We start from the raw sequence: 21,786 nt of genomic DNA, 5'->3' as shown, positions 1-21,786 counted from the left end.
TGAAGTAGAATTACTTACTGATTACGTAAAACATACAATTATTTTAGGAAATAATGAAGGTATTCGAAAATAAACGCAAACAACTAACTTAAAATAAAATGAAAAAATATTTACTGGGTGTCGTGTGAGGTTTTCAGTTATTTAATTAGCACCTAACCAAAAGTTGTATTTTAACATTTTATTGAGGTATTAGCTTAAGTATTCATTTCCGATTCTGGAAAGAGGATTGAAGCTGAACCACAATAAAAAAATAGTATTTGAAAGTATTATACCTGAGACCGGGTTATCATAAGACTCGAAAGCGTTATAAATTATAATAATTGAAGTTTTCCAGTTTTAAACATTTACTTATCAATAGTTGATGGCGTAGATCCACTGTAGTGTGTAATGTGTTACTGACAGTTATAATAAGATTACAGTATTTACAGTCATATATTGAACTTTCACACTTATCTCATATAAATAAGTAAACAAAACTATCAAGGTATAATTAAATGTTTTGTTTATAATAATAAAATAATTACTTTTCATAACAAAGTGATACCTACAGGATCATAAATAAAGATAAATATTTTGATATAATACAGTGTGCTAGAAAATCAGATGCGGATATTTTGAGGATCGATTATTTGCATCGTCGTTAATTGGTTTCAATTACTTAAATTAAATTAAAAAAATACAGTTAGGTAATGTTAATGCGAGGATGATTATTTTTGGACGGAATGGTATTTTTGTATGAAGCAAAAAAATATTACCACACAATACTTAAATAATTTATGCGTCAATTATGATTCTTAGGTTATTAATTATATACCCTGAAAAAATCTGCACCTTATATATTTTATTATAACATAATTGTTTCAGTATATAACCCGGTCTACACGTAACTATCAATTTTATTTTAATAACTGGTGTAACCACCATGATTGTCGATAACTGCTTGCAAAAAGAATCGCATCGATGCAACTAGATTTTCACACATATTAGAGCCGCGAATAACTGTCCCTTATTTTTACACAGTGGGCTTCTAACGTAACAGAGTTCGCTTATTTTGGTTATCCCAACGTTGGACATGGTTATAACACCCCATACATTTTCAATGGGATTTAAATCCGGTGATCTGGCAGGCCAAGGAACGACTTTAATATTATTTTTGTGTTGATCAAACCAGTCTTGCACAATACGCGACCCGTGTATTGGGCAGTTATCTTGCACGAACGTTATGCACGGCACTTGTTCTTCTGGATAGATAATTCTAACAGTGGGCAACATCATAGCGGGGCATCTATGAGTCGTAGTCTACCCGATCTTTGACGATGCAGCAAAGATCCTTCGTCTTGATATCGTCGTACCCATAATATAACTGTTTTTATCTGTAACAATATAAATAAACATAAAATAATATAACGTAGATATAATTTTAATGAAGAAGTTGGTAGGATGAACGTAAACAAAAAAAACTCACATTAACTCCAATTTCTCTAGAAATTTCCGACATATTTTTTCCTTCTTCATATAATTAATAATTTCACATGTTTTAACCATTTCAATATTGCGATGAGAACTCATTTTAAAGAAGAATTACGATAATAAGCAGATTCAACTTGAAAGAGACGATCAAACGATGTTGCAAGCAGCTGAACAAGTAGCAAAATCTTTGTAATAAAAACTTAGCCTGGTAGTTTGAAGATCTTCAGTCTACCCTCTTTAAGTTTCGTTAAACACGCATGACTTACCGATTAATTTTAAGACGACCCGATATAGATCCGATTTTCATCGCTTAAGATAACAGTACGATGGTCAAGTGGTTGTGAACTTCGTTCTTCGTTCGTATGTCACAAGTTCAAATCCCACCAGGCGATAATATTGAGTTTGTGTTTTTGTAAATTTACTGCTAGATTTGGAGATTACTAAAGTTGACACTAATTCGCAACATGAGTCTTCGTAAATAAAGAATTTATCTATCATCAGCATCCCAGCCTATAGATACACGTCCCACTGCTGGTCACAGGCCTACTCTCAGAATGAGAGGGCTTGGGCCGTAGTTCCCACGCAGGCCCAGTGCGGATTGGGAACTTCACACACACCAAAGAATTTATCGTTGGAATATTTGAAGGACAAGAAACGATAGTAATGCGAATAATAATATTCTCCTTCTCTTACGACAAGTACGAAAGAGACAGAAAATGTCGTTACGCGCTTCGCAGGCAGGGACATAATTTAGTTACTACGGCAGTGAAATATCAAATTTCTAACATGAATATAAAATATTTTTTTAAGGTCAGCGCCAGCGCCATCTAGTGGCATCTTAATAAACTAACTAAGTTAGTAAATAAGTAAATACCGCTAATACACTTCAAACACATAGATGGCGCCGTTTCACGTGTCAGACGATTATGTTTGGGAATTGTCCATCGACTTTTGCTGGCCATAGTACATAGATGTCGATTCGATGGTGTATACCTTGTGTTGGCGTGCATTGGGTCGATGCCAGGGTAGGCAGTTGGTAGTTTGCGCCGCAGCAGGGCGCCACCAGCACTAGCGCTACCTACCCTGCTGGCTACTCAATGCAATTGCTGTCGGTTTCGAGACCCTGGGTCAAAAGGGCAAAAGCGCCTAGTACTATACTACTGTACTAGTACTACTGGAGGGAGACTAAAGGGCGCTAAAGGGCGGCAACTATCTCTCTCAACGAATCGCCATCGGAATGCTGCCAGCCTTTTGGGCACCATGCCACGGGGCCTTCTTTAGATTTAATTTAGTGAGTATTAAGTTTTTAAGTTAGGTATTTAGTTTATAGTTAAGTTTTACTTATGGTTTTTTTTTAAATATATGTGTGTATTCTTGTTCAAAAACTAAGCAAATAAAAAATAAAATATGTTTTAAAATAAATGTTGCCATATTTAACCACTTACGTCAAAAATGTGACAGTCGCAAAAAATGTTGCGCCCTTATTATTGCAGTTGGGAATATGCGAGATCGTAATTTAAAGCAACTTTGTGTTCAAAGCGTTTAATTTTTTCTTTATTCTCGTGATCAATAAATAATAATGTAATCAATACCTAATATGTTTACATTTTACAAACAAGCAAGATAAGGGGGAAATACATTTAATGGGAAAAATAACGAGATCTGTAGGTATAGGTGAAACCTGTAAATTTCTTATGTATCAGTGCGTGTTGCGACAATTATATTTATCAATTTGCTGTGTGCGTTATCGCCGCCAATTCACGGTCTTGTTGTTTTAATCGAATCGGACTTCTTGTAACTAGATGATTAATGGACACGCGAAATCTTCAATGGAGTGACTGTGGCTCGGCAAAGTTGTTTATCCTCGTAGGTTTTTATGACACGCTGAACCGTCACATTGAACGACTTATAGATATTAGTTTAACTAGCTTTCGCCCGCGGCTTCACCCGGTGGAATCCGGTTATCGCGCGCAGCGCGCTGTTCCCACGGGAACTGTGAATTTTTCCGGAATAAAAAGTAGCCTATGTCACTCTCTGGCCCATACACTATCTCTATACCAAAAATCACGTCGATCCGTCTCTCCGTTTCGACGTGAAAGACGGACAAACATACAAACAAACACACACACTTTCGCATTTATAATATTAGTATATGGATTTAGTGGTTTACAAATGTTTCGGCGAATAACGTTTGGCAACCTGTTTCATTTCGCAACTTTTCATTTCCCAACTGTGTAATATTTCTGAAACTGTAAATATTGCAGGATTTTTATAAAACTAACCTATCCTAACCTAAAGTGTTCTACACGATGGCCCTGAAATAAATCCTGAAATATTTACAGTTTGAGAGTTTGCGAAATGAAACAGGTTGCCAAACGTTACGTTGCGAAAAGGCAGTAGGTACTCGGGATATAGTACAAATCCGGGTTTAGAAGCTGTATGTATGTACTTATTTATTATAATATGCCAACAATTTTCTGCGCAGTTTTTTTTAGGTAATCGTCAGGAGCTCTTTTTACGTGCGTTGATTTGTACGCATTCAGAGTTCTGTCGTTAAATCTTAGTGAATTATAGATACTTCTAGTGAAACTCCAAAAAAATCCTTATCCAAACGCCGCACAGCCTTTAAATATATCACGTACAAAAAACTCGTTCAAAATAAGGACAAACATATGTAAATTAAAGACTTATCTACTGTTGAAATGTTTCGAGTATTTTAACATAGTCGTGCGGCATTATGATAATTCAGTACTTAGACGCAAGGCTAGAGATGACGTCAGTAGCATAGTTTCGTTGGATAACTTAGAGATAATCTTATTGGAGAAAGGTCCACGGGGATTGTGATTTGAAAACCCACGCATGAATGTTGAATACATGATCATATCTGTAAGAATTTAATCTGGAAACATATCAAAATACATGCATAGAAAAAAACCCCTACTACGAATGGGAGAGGTTCGGGCTGCCAAGAGAGCGTACGTGGGACGACCGCCTGGTCGCCGCCCGGTTGGGCGACCCAGGTCGAAGCTTCATGTCGACGACTAGCAAGAGGCTGCGCACGATCGGGACAGATGGCATGCTCTTGTTTCGGAGGCCAAGACCCTCTTTGGGTCCCTGAGCCAAATTAGTTAGTTAGTTTTTAGAAAAAAAACCAGTCGAGTGTGAGATCCCTATTTCTTTCTACCCTCGTTTTAACCGTGTGACAGAAAGAAGCAACGTAACCATCGTGATTCTCAGTGCGCTAGACAATAAGGTCTCAGGTTTAAGAACCATCTATCATAGAAGCCTTCTCCGATAATATCGCGACATACAATAAAACTTTATGATTCATAGATCTTGTCTAAGCCGGTAGTTATTTGAATACGTAAATTTTATAAAACGGTGGCTCATTCTTGACTGATAGCATCAATCTTGTTACTCCGCTCCTACATTAACGCTGTACGATACTTATATGTTTTTTTAAAGTATAGTAAACAATATAAGAATATTACAGATTACCGTAGATTTAGAATATGCCACTGTTAGATTGAGTTTCAAGTGGGTAGTTAAGTAACCAAAATGAAAGAAAAAATTTACATTGGTTTGTAGGGACTTGTGTTACAGCTATTCGGGGAACTCAGGGAGGTTCATTTTACAACTTAATACTAGACTAATATAAGGCTAAAAGTATACGCGGTCACCAGCACAAATATCTGACACAAAACGTGTATAAAAATCTGATACGATTCTATTTCTAGGGCTATTAGGGTGTGTCAAATAATTTCGCACGTTCCGCTATGGCATATATTAATGCTGGTGCTACTGACTACCTAATGCAAAATACATCTTGCACTTATTCATCACTAGATGTTGGTAGTCAGAATATCGGATAAAACCCTTACAGTATCTTGTCTCTCTCTGTAATCTTTGTCGCATATGTTTACTTCGATATATGATATGGACCTCCTTTAAAGTTTGAGATAAGTAGTCTCTTCATTTTAAGACCCAGTTCCGGATATAGCAGATCGATACATAAAAAATGAACCTCGGTAGTGATGCCATCTAGCGATATTTTTAACTTTCATACTGTCATGGATCTCTCAAAGTCCACAATTATTGCATTAATTAATTTCATTAACGTAAATACATGGAATAAACAGACAGATACAAAAATCAACAATCAGCCATTCAACAGTTACAGTTCAGTCTCACGGTAATTATCTATTTAAAATCTCAGTCCAGTGTTGCCAGTGCACGATTGGGTAATGCATGAATGAATAATCCATTAGTTCTTAGAATGCGAAATGATATTAAATTTTTATTACGCTTTGCTTAATATGACAATAAGTGTCGTTTAATAGCAGCAATCAAATGCCAAGGTTTTGCTTCCCTATTTATCTTTAAGTCAATTAATCTTGTCAGCTTGTTCATTGAAATGTCAACCAGACCTATCGAGATGTTTTGATAGCTAATTTTTCAATTCTTGGACATATTGTGTTTCGTGATGTACCTACCTACCTACCTACTAGACAGCATTGAATTTTCTTCGAAAATGGCACTAATAGTAAACTCCGACTATTTGAAAGGATGTTAATAAATATTTCAACAACTCATTTATTACTTAAAACAAAATTAAGTGTAACGCAGCGACCGGAACAAGAATAAAAATAGAAAACGTAAATCTAACGTACTCTGGTTGAAAGACATGGCGCCAAACGTACGCATTGTCTAGTCTATGACTCATTTTAATTTACTATCTCTAGCGATCATTCATTCATATTGTCACTGGCCATCAAGAAAGTCCGCCATATTTGTCTAGTTCCGCTATCAACTGTCACATTTGAAATTTGAATTCAAACCGCGTGTTCCCGCGGTTAGCGCATGCGCGTAATCCACCAATACTGCAGGGCTACTACGAAACTCAAAACTCGAAGTTCGTGTCGTGCGGTAGTGCGGTCCTTCTGACACTAAGGGGCTGTTTCCATACATTGATTAGCGTTAACCGACGGTTAAATGTGATGCCGTCTCCGTCCATTCGAACAAAACAAATAGAGACGGCATCACACCTAACTGCCAGTTAACACTAATCAATAGATGGTGAAACAGCCCCTAAGACTTATACTATTTAATACGAGACCGAGAGGGACGGTACGATACGAACTTCGAGTTTCGTAGTAGCCCTGCTGGTCGTAATCGACGGGGCATTGACCGTCACGGGCAAACTGACCAATGCGCGGTCACGGTTCTGGGTTGACATTGCATTCTGTAAAAATTACAAACTAGGTTATATAAAAACGAGTTGCATCTTGATAGTTAAAATTATAATCGTTTCGTGACTATAACTAGATTGGATGTTGAAAGTTGAAACCTCATAACTATTCAAGAAAGTGACAATACAGCACATAATATCATGATACAAACTAATTACTGGTAAATCATAATAAGTTTGCTATTCTCCAAGTATCCATTTAATTTAATCTTGTTTACAATTCTGAGCGAAGGTGTAGAAAGTGCTCTAGTTCGCATTGTGGTCACGAATGAGTTGACGTTGAAACTATTATATTTGCGTTAAAGAATTTCACGTTTCTAGGCTATCTTTTAAAAATTAGGCTATTTTCTAACCGCATGTTAGTAAAAAGCAACCCTAAAAATGTTTTATGAACTTTGGTTTCTTCGTCTTTACTTTGATAATAAGTTTTCTGTGTATTTTTTTTATCAGCCTGTTGCAATGTCCTAATGCTAGGCAAAGGCCTGACCTCTGGATTTCTGCGCTTATGTCTGACCAGTCGCTGGAAAACGCGTCCAGAGGCCGTATTGCTAACGTTTCTGATTCTGACGCTCCTCGCGATCACAATGAAATGACAGTTTTCGCATACAAAAACTGTCATTTAATTGCGATCGCCAGAGTCAGAAACGTAACGCAAAGGTTACGCAATAGACCCGCAGGTCATCCCACCATCTCCGTCGTAAAATTAATCAATTAAGTTTGACTGAAACACCTCGCTGCTTAAATACAAAAGGGCCACAAATAAAAAAATATTGTAACAATTGCACGTTAAATAGCATTTAAAATGCAATTATTCCGACAGAAAAAAAATATATTTTATTTTTTATTTGTGTCCCTTTTTTATTTAAGCAACGACCTGTGAATTACTTTCAGAATATTTTAATTGCGGTTGACAATTTCTTTACAAGGCGTGACATCTTCAATCAAAAAATTAGATGATAACCGAACCAAATTAGAAAAGTTTATAAACCCCCGACATTGTCATTACAAAATACAATATCTCAAAAACTTCAAAATCGATTTTAATGAAACATAGCTAAGAACCACCGTAAGGAAACTTGCTTTCAAGTAAAAAAAAACACACCCAAATTAGTCCATATCCACATGAGAGCTACGATGCCGCAGAGACATACAGACATTGGCGTCAAACATATAACACCCCTCTTTTAGCGTGGGGGGTTGAAAAATCTTTACGGAGTTTACTGAAATGTTCAGTTAAGCTTATCCAACCATTAAGGCTAAGTACTGAAATTGTACTCGATTAATTTTAAAACACCTTAAACTAACGCCAGAAAAAACAAGTTAAAAAAACTTCTGAAACTCGTACGCCAAACTATCAAAGAAAATGCTAGTTTGCCTCAGTTCAGTGAATGCCCGTTACCCGTCAAAGTAAGTATGGCGCCAGCCTCTAAGACGCCCAGCTTTATAGGTCATGAAACTCATGAATTTAAAACTAATTTAACTCGTAGATCTATCACATAAATCTGCTAAGGTAGAAGAATATTGGTTCAACCTTAGATAATTGAAGAGGTTCGACGTTCAATAATCTTAAAAATAATAAATTAACCTCTCAAATCAGGTAGGAAGTAATTACTTACTGCCGTTGTTATTTTTTGTCGCATAATGTCGGGCTACCCCAGGCCTAATATTTTACACTTTTATTTTATTATTCAAGAAATAATTTGAAATATAAGAAAAACAAAACAAATATCATCATCATCATATCATCCGAAAGACGTTCACTGCTGGATATAGGCCTCCCCCAAGGCTCTCCACTCAGACCGGACTTGTGCTTTCCGAATCCACCGCGATCCTGCGATCTTAGCCAGGTCGTCGCTTCATCTTGTTGGAGGCCTACCGAAAGCTCGTCTCCCGGTCCGCGAACGCCATTCGAGAACGTTCTGAACTCATCGGCCATCAGTCCTGCGAGCAATGTGCCCCGCCCACTGCCACTGCAGTTTTGCAATTCTTCGGGCTATGTCGGTAACCTTATTTCTACTGCGGATATCATCATTTCTGATTCTATCCCGCAGAGAAACCTCAAGCTCTCTCCATAGCCCTCTGAGTGCCTTTGAAAACAAATATAACAAAGCAAAAATCCCCACAAATACCCCTAAAACTAGAACGCCCCTAAAAAAATCCCATTTAATTCATATCTTTACACGCGACTACGTCCGCGTAGAATTCGTTTATCGCTATCCCGGGGGAACTATACAATTTTCCGGGATACAATCCTATGTCCTTCATCGGGATTCAATCTATCTGTATACCGAATTTCATCTAAATCGGTTCAACGGTTTAGACGTGATGAAGTAACAAACAGACTTACAAACTTTCGCATTTATAATATTAGTGGGATTGTAACAATTGTAACTAATTAAGTAAAAAAAAAAAAGAATTTAGTGCGCAAGCTTGTTTGTCGTTTTCCACATATATCACTTGGCAGTTGGCAGTGTATGATTCTGTGTCGAGTTGACTCCAAAAGTCGCCAAATAAACCATTTTTGTACCTTTTTTTTTTTGGTCGTTAAGATTTAAAAGTCAATAAATTGGCAACATTGATAGCCGCTACGGGCCCGAGCCCGCTCTCTGTGTGAATACAACGAACCGCGCGGCTCACGCGTCAGACACGACCCGACCCGCGCACGCTCTCTGTGTGTGTTACGCTTAAGATTTGCAAAAGCGCCTGGTTGACACAGCTGGAGACCAAAGGGCTGAGAGCTATGTCTCTCAAAGAATCAGCATTCCTCTGGGCACAATGCCACGGGTGCCATTTCGGAACTAGTTATCGTTTTAGTTATTTAATTAATTTCTTCTTTTTTATTAAATCTAATTTGACATTATAATAAAGTAGACTAAACATAATGTGTTCGAAACTGTTCGGAATGAAAACATTGACTACTTAACAGATAAGCAAAATATGGTAAAGTCAAGCGTAAAACTAGTAAAGCAAAAGTCAAAACTACTTTCTTTTCTAAAATTCTGTACTAGGAAAACACCATTTTGCTAAGTAGACCAACAGTTTAAACAAAATTCAATCTTAGCTGTTACTTGGTGTCAAGTGTCCCTATTATTAATATAATAACTATAATCAGGCCTTAGGTACTTTACGATTATAGTTTTCCTTGACCATTAACTTGTTAAATGACTCGACAGCTATAAAGAGACAATACTAAAATACTGCTTATGAATATGCGCGAACCATAAACAAACTTAAGTTTATAGGTATAATTATTAATTAATAAAATCCAAGGTCAATATAATTAACCTTGTTTACTATGTATTATCTATTTTTAATTAAGGTGCATGAAATTCATTTTTTCCAACATCAGACGAGCGCAGAGTCAATGGAATCAATTTTAATCATTGCTATTGCTGAGTAAATAAAGGGATCAATAAAATTATACATTTCAATTCAGATTTAACTGCAGATACTGCATATACGCAAAGTAAAATATCACTACGTCTCGCATTCATAATAAAGAGTAGTGCACTACTTTCATACGCATAAAGTGCAAAAAACTTTACTTAGCCAATTGCACATAGAGAATTATTTATGTATTACCATAAACTGACTCGCACAATGCTTTAATAAAACTCTAGTGCATCAGAGAAAGTAACGCATCGTCTTAGGGCACTGAACCGTACTATACTTACACAGTATCTTGTGTGTAATGTAATTTAATACTAGTATGTAGATCGTAGGTACTTGTTGTAGAGAGAATACTTTGGTAACTGTGTGCTGCTAAATTCATAGCCGTAGAATTTTCTTAATCAGAAGTGGGTAAATTATACTCGGTGTCGGTGATTTTTCAATTAATATTTTTTTGGTTTAAAGTCCAATTCTGTCCTTGCTTTTGCTTACTTGTTACAAGCTTTTATTTAGTTCCACCTGTCCCGTTGTGTGTCTGTCTGTAATCAAATCTTGCAAGTTAAATTCGACCAAGTTCCAGTAGTTGGATTGACTTGAAATTTGGTATGCAAATGTAGTTTGGGTGACAATACAAGTACAGTCAACAAAAAGTACAGTCAGCAATAACCTAACCAACAAAAAATTGGAAAACTTTGTCACTTCAAAGTTCAATATCTCAAAAACGGCCAAACCGATTTTGATAAAACATGTCTAATAAGCATCGCTAGAAAACCTGCTTTCAAATAAAAAAGTTGGAAAAGCCCTGACTTTGTCACTTCAAAGTTCAATATCTCAAAAACGGCCAAACCGATTTTGATAAAACATGTCTAATAAGCATCGCTAGAAAACCTGCTTTCAAATAAAAACAAAAAAAATATTTTTAGCAAAAACTTATTTTTAGTCTTAAATTTTGTTATGTGAAAAATCTATTTTGGACGACTGTGAAAGGGAGGGGCCCAGATAGTGCTGGGCTCTCGCCGGCTGAAAACCCGGCTGCCCCCCCCCCTCCATGGACCTTGATCATTTAACTTTTGTCTTTTGCATAGAATTCCTAGCCAACGTTGACGTACAGTCAACGTTGTTGGTCGAGTAACACAATAGAAATTAAACATCATTAACCAATTTAGTCTCATTAAAGTTGGTCGTGACTTATTAAAACTTATGATAACTATCACAGTTTACCATTGCAGTTGCGTCATTTTAACTAGAAGCAACGAAAAGATAAGTCAAGTATCTAGATGCTCTAGTTTACTAATCAGGGCTATTTATTATGTGCATGTTAATGTACTTAGTACACAAAGTAAGGCCTCAAATGGACGATACAAAAATTACCTATACAAAGCAGAATAAAGAACACACCTTTGCCTATTTAAACCGTGACGTCTAGGGTTGCCTACTTTTTTACAAGAAATAAAGTATATTTACGTCTGAGAAGGGAAATTAACAGTATTTTAGAAAAATTAACAGTATTTTCTACTTTTCATGATTTAAAGATACATTTTTGGGTGCTTCTTGCACAATTTATCAATTTAGTTTCATTTTTATAAGCCTCACAGACCTCGTCAGAATCAAAACTAAAATTAAAATAATTATGGAGGTAAGTAAGAGTAAGAGTATTAAATTAAAATTGGCGGATTCGTTCTTAACCACCACTATTGTGACTATGCTGTACTGGCTGTTAGGCAATGTTGATGCTGAAAACAGTATTTTACATACTTTATTTTAGTTCAACAGTAAAAAGTATAATGTAGTGAAAAACAGTATAATACTGTTTTTAACAGTATAGTTGGCAACCCTAGTGACGTCATTTAATTTACATTCGGGTACAAAGCTAGTAGTGAAGGCCGTCGAAAAAGTATAATGACAAGAATTTTCCGGTAGTATCTAAATAATTAAACGAGGAGATAATTTACGAAAACCTAAACCTCTTTAGAATACGCAATTCGTGTAGTTTTCCAGCAAAGGGCCAGAACAGATGACTGCATCCGAACTGCAACGATAACCGCAACTGCTGACTGACTGCATTGCATACATTCAATCGCAGCCAGTGTTGCCAATTTAGCTACTTTGTCCTAGAACTAACGACTTTTGCCAAGTCTTAGCGACCAAAAAAAAGTTTTGACGACAAAAATGGTTAAGCGACTTAACTGGCGAAATTTTTTGTCAACTCGACGACGATGAGAATTATACAAATATACAGTGCATGAAAAGCGACAAACGCGCTTGCGCACCAAATTCAAACTTTATTTAATTAAAGCTCTATTTGTTTATGCTCTAACTTTAGCTATTTAAAAAAAACAATTTCAGTGAATTCGGAAATATTCTAATTTGTTGTTTTTTTTTCTTATCCCAACCTTTCAGACCACCAGTGGCCTTTTGGTCTCTTCCAGACAAAGTCCTGCGTTCGCTCGCTCCTGGTGGAATTAATTTTAACGACTTTTAATTTTGAGTTTAGCGACTTGAGTTTCTAGGAGTTGGCAACACTGAGTGCAGTTGTGCGGACTGCAATGGAACTGCAATGACATAAATGGGCAGTCGGCATTTGGCAGTTACGTTGCAGTTGGAATGCTGTCTGTACTGGCCCTAAAACTGTACATTGAATAATGACGACATAATCTTGAATTTCTTTGTCGGTGGTCGATTGCGCATGGCTCGAAGAATGCCAGCAGACTTTTTAACCGATTTTATGCGTCGCAAGCATGCAATATCAAACCAAATACAATTTCAAAGAACTCCCACCATCCCGATTCGGATTTCCACGACGCAAAGCAATTTGAAAACGTTTCATGAGATAGACTGATTTAAAGTACACTTCGATATTATTAAAGTTTATCGTTGATATGTCAACCTGTCTGTAAATGATTAAAAACTATTAAGTCCAAGTGCCTGGGGTATTAAAATTATCCACGGTAGAATCGTAGCGTAGGGTCTACTCTACGGTATTCCATAAATAGTTTTAGCATCGTTCAACTAAGTGTATTAAACTGGAGGCAGGTACGAACAATATGAGAAAGATGGCGTCCGTGTCGACCTTGAACCCGCGACCTGCGTTTCGTCTTTGTTTATTACTGACTCAGACGTTTCAGTGGTCTTACGATGACGCGTGTAAAATTGTCTTTTGCTAGCTACTACGTACTATTGTGTTACATTACAATGGCTATCATTAAAATCTTCAGTAGTCTTTAAAGAAACTCATAATTAGACAGGTTTTTTTTAGTATAGATTTAAATACAAGATTGTTCAAGGCATCCATGACAAATTATGCGAATGCCTCTTATGATACGAGTCAAAGAAAGATGTCTTAAGAAGAGAGGAACTCACAATATCCTCAATAATACCGAAGCTTCCGAAGTTACAAAGGATAGTTTGTATCGCGCGCCACACTGTCACAATATTTTGTCATGTCTTTTAAATCGCTTAACTATTCGCATTACTTTGATTAATACAAATGCAAAGGACTCTACATAGATAGTGCATGCAAGTCAAAATATACTTATTATTACCTAGCCTTTAATTAAAGTATTTGTTTACAATTTTGTCGTAATTACTAAGAAGCATTAGTACCTGACAAACTGCTGTATGCCGGCATGCAGACGGCCATAAATTGAGCAGATGTTAAACCTAAATCGCGTCAGATATGGCAGGTGGAATAAAACAATTACTCAGGAAACATTACAAATACACGAACCTCATTTTAATTCTGATGATTAATCATTAAACAAAGCCCTCCTTGTTCTAACCTTATGCATACCACCGGATGCTTTTTCAAAGCACTTTGTTGAGTTTTATTTTGAGCTGCAGCGCAAGTGAAGGGCGAAGAACAACTGTCTCATCTCACACTTATTTGCGCTAAAGTTGGACAATAGCTGTGTTTGTAAAGTTCCAGTTACAGATGATTAATGTAAGTAAACCATTACAAAGAGCTACAATTCACCCAAGCCACTGCGTTCAACGACCCACGGGATAAATTGTAGTATTATCTTGTTTTCGATGGCTCCGCAAATTATACTGGGATTAAAAACAGTTCACAAAGGTCGATATGATTCTGTTTTCATAAATAGGTCTTTAAAAAAACATGGTTATCAAATTTATCAACAAGGGTTCTGGGAAAACTACAGTTAAACTATCAATGATAACCGTCTAACCCATTAGCTCATTGTGATAGATTATAATTAGTGTTAAAGGTCACAGGTAGTTAATGTGTGGATTGACAAGGAAAGAGGAATAAAACAAAATTGGTTTGAAATTCTGTTTCGTTTCTTCAAATTGGCGGGATTTGGGAGCGGGGTGGTTAGCATCTGAAAAACAAAGGAAAATAGGTTAGTGTTTTCGTAAAAATGCAGCAGAATAAGAATGAACATGGGTAAAACGTGTAAAATAAAGCAGGCTTAATACATGAAACATTTTATTCAAAGACAACGGCCACGCTACGGACTCTGAGTTTAGTGTTAGCACCATACATAATTCTACATAAAGTACATATCTAACACTTAATGATCTGAAATCATAAAATACGTATACCGCCAGTTTTCTTTATAGAAACAAAAAAATTAAAACGATGTTTCCTTAGACCATACGCAGCTTGTAGGTACGAGATTGATTGAACAAACTGGCCTCTGAATGAAAGTTGAACTATTTGTACTTTCCGACAGTTACCTACTTCAAAAGTGTTACTAATTCTCTTTATCTCTCTCTATACACAAAAAATCCTAATGGGCCTTTATGAGTTTCAAGGCGACATGCTGGCTGTTACGCTAACGCAAAAGGCGTACACCGCCATCTATCGGTCGATAACGAAATTATTATTCGCCTTACAACTTAAACACATCATCATCATCTCAGCCGTAGGACGTCCACGTCCACTGTTGGATATAGTATAGGCATCCCCCATAGACCTCCAGTCGCTGCGGTTGGCAGCGGCCTGCATCCACCGTGAGCGAACCCGTGAACACAGCCATAATTAAAATATCATAATGTTTCAAAATCCTTCAATTTGTAGAAAATAGCGATTCCAGTTAAAGTTCATCATTGTGGTGAGGTGACGGTGGATATCAACATTGCGATACGATTCTTGTTTGCTGTGTTGCTCTACGTAGTGACTAAAATAATGAAATTAAATTCATGACTCCTTTTACAGGAAACATTTGATATGATATAGAGTTAAAGAGAGACCCACAGACTTTCATTATACATCTTATTTAAGTACCACAATTTAAAAGTTTAATGAATGCATCCAGTTCAAACTGATTGTAAATTTAAACGTTCTTTACCAGACCTAGTTGGTTAGTTTCACCGGCAATTAGAACCACAGGCCACAGCCTTTGTAACTTTGATTAATCTGATATAGACGTAGGATTTATTGCCAACACCTACACTTGGAGCTAGCAAAATGAAGAAGTGTATTGTTTCACAGTTGGGCTAGAAATTACGTATTTTCTTACAACCCTTAGTAAAGGTAGAGACCATGACCGACTTGTTAGTTTTTACACGACGGATGAGTAGAAAAACTTAATCAATGACGACAGTTAGAAAAGGACCTGAGCAACGGCTATTTGGAAACAGATCACTTCACTAGAAACTGCTTGTAACCATAATCAACTACTATCCCGTACGGAACTGGTTCGTCGAAGGAATTAATTCAACAATCGCTTCCTTTTCTAAACCTCTGTGTACGGTACCAGAATATTCTATCTGAAGTCGACGGCCAACAGGAAATATAAATATTAGCAAACCCGGTGATCGGATTGGGGTTGGATAGAGGGGATATTTAGACAGAAATCTGAGATAATGTCTACGCCGGCGTTAAGCTATAACCAACATAATATAGCCGTTTCATGACTGCTTAGCCAATTTTCAAGCATCTCAGCTAGGTAAATGGCAACGTGCCAGAGCACAGGTATATAACAGATCTCACTTCTATAACATATTCAGTAGTGCCTGCGGTCAATAACCTTAAATTAGCTGACATCCTCTGCGGATCGTAAAGTTTTAGTTGGCCAAATTGGGTGCTTTATGATGACAGCTGTGAGTATAGTAACTGCCGGTGCTGATTAGTGATGATAAGCTGTATAGTTATGAAGTAAGTAAGCTCTAGGCTTAATGTCTATCATGCGCTTGGTTGTAATCGTAATCACATCTTCCTGTCATACATGCGGTATAAAATGGCAGAAGAAAGAGATGGTGAAAGCGATTGTTATTGTTATCGCGCCGTATTGCACAATATGGCCGCTGGTCTTTTCATTCAATCGGTTTTTTTTAATCTCGTTTCTATTTCGTATTTACGCCAAGTGATCTTTTGTAACGAATATGTTTAATTTTCCAGAAAAATTAACATAAAGGAGACTTGTGGTTTCAACAGCCATTGTTATTATTGAGTTGAAAGTAATAAAACTTCAAATCCTTTACAGTCTGCAGTCTATCCCTCCTCATACACTCTATATTGGAGGGATGTGGGAAGCAAAAATAAAGTTCACATAGCAATATTCGGAGTGTGGTTGTAATTCAACTTTGATTTTTAGATAAAAGACAAATGCGGTGTCACAAATCACCAATTCATCGTCATAATAATTTCGAGCCTATATTATGTCCCACTACTGGGCACAGGCCTCCTCTCAGAATGAGAAGGCTTAGGCTGTTGTTCCCAAATGAGCCTAGAGAACTTCACATGCACCATTAAATTTCTTCATAGGTCTGTGCTGGATTCCTTGACATATTTTCCTTTCCTAATGCTCGTGGTTAGTTTCAAATGTAATTCATCCCTCCTTCTTCCTCCTCCTCATCATCATCATCAAGGAGGAATGTAATAGCTATAGCTTTTCACAATAATCAGTACGTCGCGCTTTCAGTCACACCTTGTCATAGCGGATTCTAAACTGAGCTCACAGATACTTGAACTTGTAAACTACGTGAAAGGCGTCGAAGATCTTTGAAGGGTTAAATTACCTTGTAATTAGAACCGGCGTGCCCAGCCCAGCGGAGCGTGGTGATTTCGGTACTTCGAAACGCCGTAAAACAAAAAGCTAGGCAAGTGCTGTAAGCCAATCTCGTAACTAAATGTAATTGTTACGTGGCCGTTGTGCTGTTAAGTTGGTTACTTAATTCGTCTATTTTTATTAGTTCATTGATTCTGAACCTAGGGTAAAACTAAAGATTAAAGATACAAGACGGAGCGTTAACAGGCCTCCCGCTAGGTGGAACAACGACAAACCGGTACAAGAAACCGGTAGATTAGATACCGGCGTTTAAACGGACCTTTGTTCAACATTGGGCGACTTTCGTTTGATGATAATGATGGGTAGTGATGGGGTTCATGAGAGGAAAGGGTAACGAACAAAAGACCACCAGACTACAGTCAAAATACCACAAACAGGACTTATCACGCTAAAACACACGAGTAATATTTACCGCGACGTTTCATTCAACCACATTAGTGGCCAGACTTACAATTGCTTTTAAGGCATAAATTACCGCTTTTCAGGAGTAAATTGGAAAAAAAGAATAGGAGATACCGTCACATAGGTCGTCTAATAAAAGTAATAAACTGTCATTCAGTTTTTAAGTAGTTATATTTTTACCATGTCGATCTCGAAATAAACAGGGCTATAGTAGGGCTTATTTAATTAATTCTGATAACATAGCATTAACATATGATATACGCAACATTAATTTTGCAAACAAGTTTTTCATCAGTACATAATTAATTACTACCGGTGTTCTATTCTAAGGTTACGTTTTCTCACATTTAATTATGAAACTAGTTTTCGGTATGAGTGGGTTTTTCGAGATGTTCCAACTGTGGACTAAGACAAATTTATTGATAAAGTTTGGTTGGAATTAACATACAAATCATGGATTAGCTGGCTAAGAAGAATTCAGTCAGTTTGGATATGAATATCCGCTAAACGAATCCGCCCACGTTCAAAGAACGAGTCTATTTTTATAATCTAGATAGATTCACTTTGCATTCAATGATCACATTTTTTTATTCTTAAAAATGACAAAATCCGAAAAGCAGATTTTGAATGGACTCTTAACATCTTTAAGCGTCGGGATTCGCATTTTGACACAGTCGCCATGGGAATGGGACACGTAAATTAACATCTATCATCATCATTATCGCTAACCGAAAGACTGCTGGACATAGAGGTCCCCCAAAGAGCGTCACAGTGACTGATCTTGCGCCGTCCGCATCCTTCGGGCTTCTGCGACACCTGCAGGGCTACTACGAAACTCGACTCGACGTTCGTGTCGTGCGGTCCCTCTGACACTTATACTATTTAATACGAGAGCGAGAGGGACTGCACGACACGAACTTCGAGTTTCGAGTATCGTTACTACGAAACCCCCCGCTGCAGTCCATCGGGACTTTGTGGGCAAGCTACCCGCGTTGTGTCTTCCGGTATGTGGCCAGTAACGTCACTGATAGGTATTGAATCCGTTCCATATTCGAATTAAATTAAATTATCGTCCCTCAAAAGTTAGGACTGCAGTTGAATTACGAAAGCAAAGTAAGAACTAAAGTTCTGTTGTTGTGTTGTGGATAGCTTACGTTCCATATGAATGACCGGCATACTTAGGTAATAGGCATTCGAGTGTACTATTGTTGCCTACAGCCTTACCTAGTTTCTAGCTTCCATTATTTTTTAATTACCGCACGAGACACCTAGTTACCGGTGAACCTTGGTAAAATTGATTGTTTCCATTTGAATGGAATTGGAACGGTGAAAGCAGTTGTGAAAATATGTAAAAAATATTTAAGTATAGTAAGGCAGGGTTGCCAAGCGCAATTACCAAAACTTAAATGGCGGTGTTGGATTCGCCTTGTGAAAGGAAAAGCCCAATTATAATTCTATCAATTATATAGATAAAAGAAACTTGAAAATCGGCGGACGTCATAGTACTAAGAACTACAATACAGGGTCGTCAATGTCATCATAGATCGATCGATGGGCGGGCGGGTGCATACAGCGACACAGCGTTAAGATACTCAAGATATAAGTCTGACTTTTACTGGAAATAAAGTTCACATTTAACCGGCGGGATTGTGCTGTCGTCGCTGAAATATAAAAAAAGCAGGACATTTAAAAAAAACATCCGTCTTTTTGTCAGAACTTTTTCAATTTTGAAATTTTATACATACCTATTATAACTTATAAGTATAAGGGTGCCACGTTTCGTGAATATGCAAATATTATCTATTTCGCGATCATGATGTCGTCAACGTATAACGTATAAGTTAATAATGGGTACTTTTATTATAATTATAATACCAATACCAACAATGCCCACACTATTTTATTAGAAATCGAGGATATTCAATTCATCTAACCTCCAAAAAAATTTAAATCAGTAATAAATGTGTGTTTGTAGGATTATACATGAAATATCTTACTTGTTTTATGACTAATGACGTCAAGTTGGAATTTATGCCTATTTCAATTAACATGGTCATGTGTAAAAGTAGGTAGGTATTGCAATATATTGAGTAATTGATATAAGTTCGTATCGAATCGGCAATTGGCGTCTATTAAGTGCATTCATTATATTTATACGAGAATAATCACGACTTTTAGCTAAAAATCTGTCTTTTTAAATAAAACATATATATTACTGTCTATCTACCCTGTTACTAACTAATACAGTTACACAAGCTTAAAATAGTTTCAGACAATCGCAATTATTAATTGGGTAGTAATTAGGTATCTAGGTAGTCTGATACTTTTAAACGTGCAATTATTATATCTCTACGTAGGTAGGTACTTCTATGTTTAATTATTTTTAGTATTTCGGTAATCTCAGAAAATGCTATTTCGATGAAAATTTCTGTCGTAAGATTAGGAATTATCAGCTTGTTTCACTATTTCCATGTAAGATTTGACGTGGCAGATTGTGATTTTTCATCTGATTATTCGGTTCAAACGAATAGAGACTGCATCATAGATATAATGTCACATAAAATACCAGCAAATAAAGCGCTGAAAATAAATAGGTCCTGAATGCAACTTAGCGTGAGGCCATAGGTACGAATGTAATTTTTTGAGTCACGTAGTTTTGGTTTCATACAACTCATTTTGCGTCGTCGCCGTGTGGCGCAAATTGAACTTAAATATAAAACCGAATGAAATTACGCGACAGAAAATATGCAACTCACAACTCAAAAAATATACGTACGTTGGCCTTACCCTAACTTCTTATCTGCAGAAAATAGATTTGTTACGCGAAATAATTATCAATTCGTCAATTTTCAATAGCTACACTGCAATGCCTAGCCGGGTAGGTAGTTATGCGCATAACCTCGGGGTTTCCCGAGGACATCGATTGGCCTTGAATGTGGGGACAATGCATACAAAATGCACCACATCCTAGCTACCCATTCACTACACTAGAGCTATACCACTCAGTTATATATAGGGAAGCAGCCGGGACAATCAACTCCATTACTCCAGGAAGTCCAATAGCTTCATGCAGTAAATAGTGTTGTAGGTACTTACAAAGTTAATTAACCGGCGTTATTCAACCTTGAGTTTTAATTCAAAAACGGTAAATAACTACAAAGTTACTCATGTCCAACTTGCATGTTCATTCTAGACTAATTTCCGACAAGACGAAAGTGAAAACTACGCGAGGCCGTACAACGTGAAAAAAACAAACGAAGCGCGATACAAAAATACCACACCGCATTTGGTTTTTATTACAATATTTTATCAAGTTTACATTGCAAGCATTAATCTTTGCTCGCGACGGTATCACTGCACGATAACATGACCTGATTAGTCGAGAAAATTAATAAAATAGCCCGAAAAACTAGAACCATATGACAAACTCGGCGGGTTTTTTTTTTAATTTAACTTTTTAAAATACCTACCTGCGATCCTGAGCACGGCACGGTCAGCTGGGTCCAGCTGCAGAATGGACAAAGGCTTGTCCTTCGCCCATTCTTTCAGACTGAAGTCGTTCTCAAATTCCATGTTTATGTCATCCAAAACACGAAGTCTCACGCGCACCTTCGCACATACTTGACTCAATCTTACACCACAACACTCAACGGCGAATATAGCACATTTTGCATAAATTAAGAACGTCACACACTAATATAAAGTAAACAAAAACATTAAGTTCATTGTAAAATGAAAATCGATAAGCCCCAACAAGAATCAGCAGCAAGTGCGTATCCAGTATACACTGCGATAATGCCGTAACCCACTGCTTCTAACACTATTAAAAATAACAAGTAAATAAAGTCACTGAGGTTAAAATATTAACCAAAAGGAACCTCAATTGGCGAGGACGGACTAAGAGTAAAATGCTTTAGAGGTTATTCTAAATGCCGAGCATCAAACACCGAACCGGCGGCCAGACATGATGCGACTGTTGTTTAGTACGAAGTTAAACCGCATCACGCCGCGTCGCTGCCATCGCTCAGCTGTTCTAGCGCAGCCGCATTACTTGATATAACCCCACTAAATTGAAGACACCTACTCTCTTGCAACATTTGGGGCATGGGCCTATCTATTTCATTTCGACACTTATTAGTGTTTTTGTAACTAGCAACGACATCTATTGGTATGTGAGAAAACACTTTGACATGTGCCTGGGTGATAACTTTGATAAGGATAATCAAATTGATAATGATAAGGGGT

General features: G+C 37.0%; 1 protein-coding gene across 1 annotated transcript in view; it reads right to left on the bottom strand.

Annotated features, from left to right (window-relative positions):
• The window catches only part of LOC141441791 (uncharacterized), a gene marked incomplete in the record, with an annotated part of 381,840 nt that extends 360,343 nt beyond the window's left edge, over window positions 1-21,497 (bottom strand). The window contains 1 exon segment of the mRNA XM_074106655.1: window positions 21,012-21,497. Coding sequence (XP_073962756.1) covers window positions 21,012-21,114 — 103 coding nt within the window.
• Window positions 21,498-21,786: the final 289 nt, after the last annotated feature.

This window comes from Choristoneura fumiferana, chromosome 24 (assembly GCF_025370935.1).
Source record: "Choristoneura fumiferana chromosome 24, NRCan_CFum_1, whole genome shotgun sequence".
In the NCBI taxonomy this organism is placed as follows: Eukaryota; Metazoa; Arthropoda; class Insecta; order Lepidoptera; family Tortricidae; genus Choristoneura; species Choristoneura fumiferana.
Note: the sequence above shows the minus strand (reverse complement) of the source record. Positions and strands in the feature narration are given on the sequence as shown.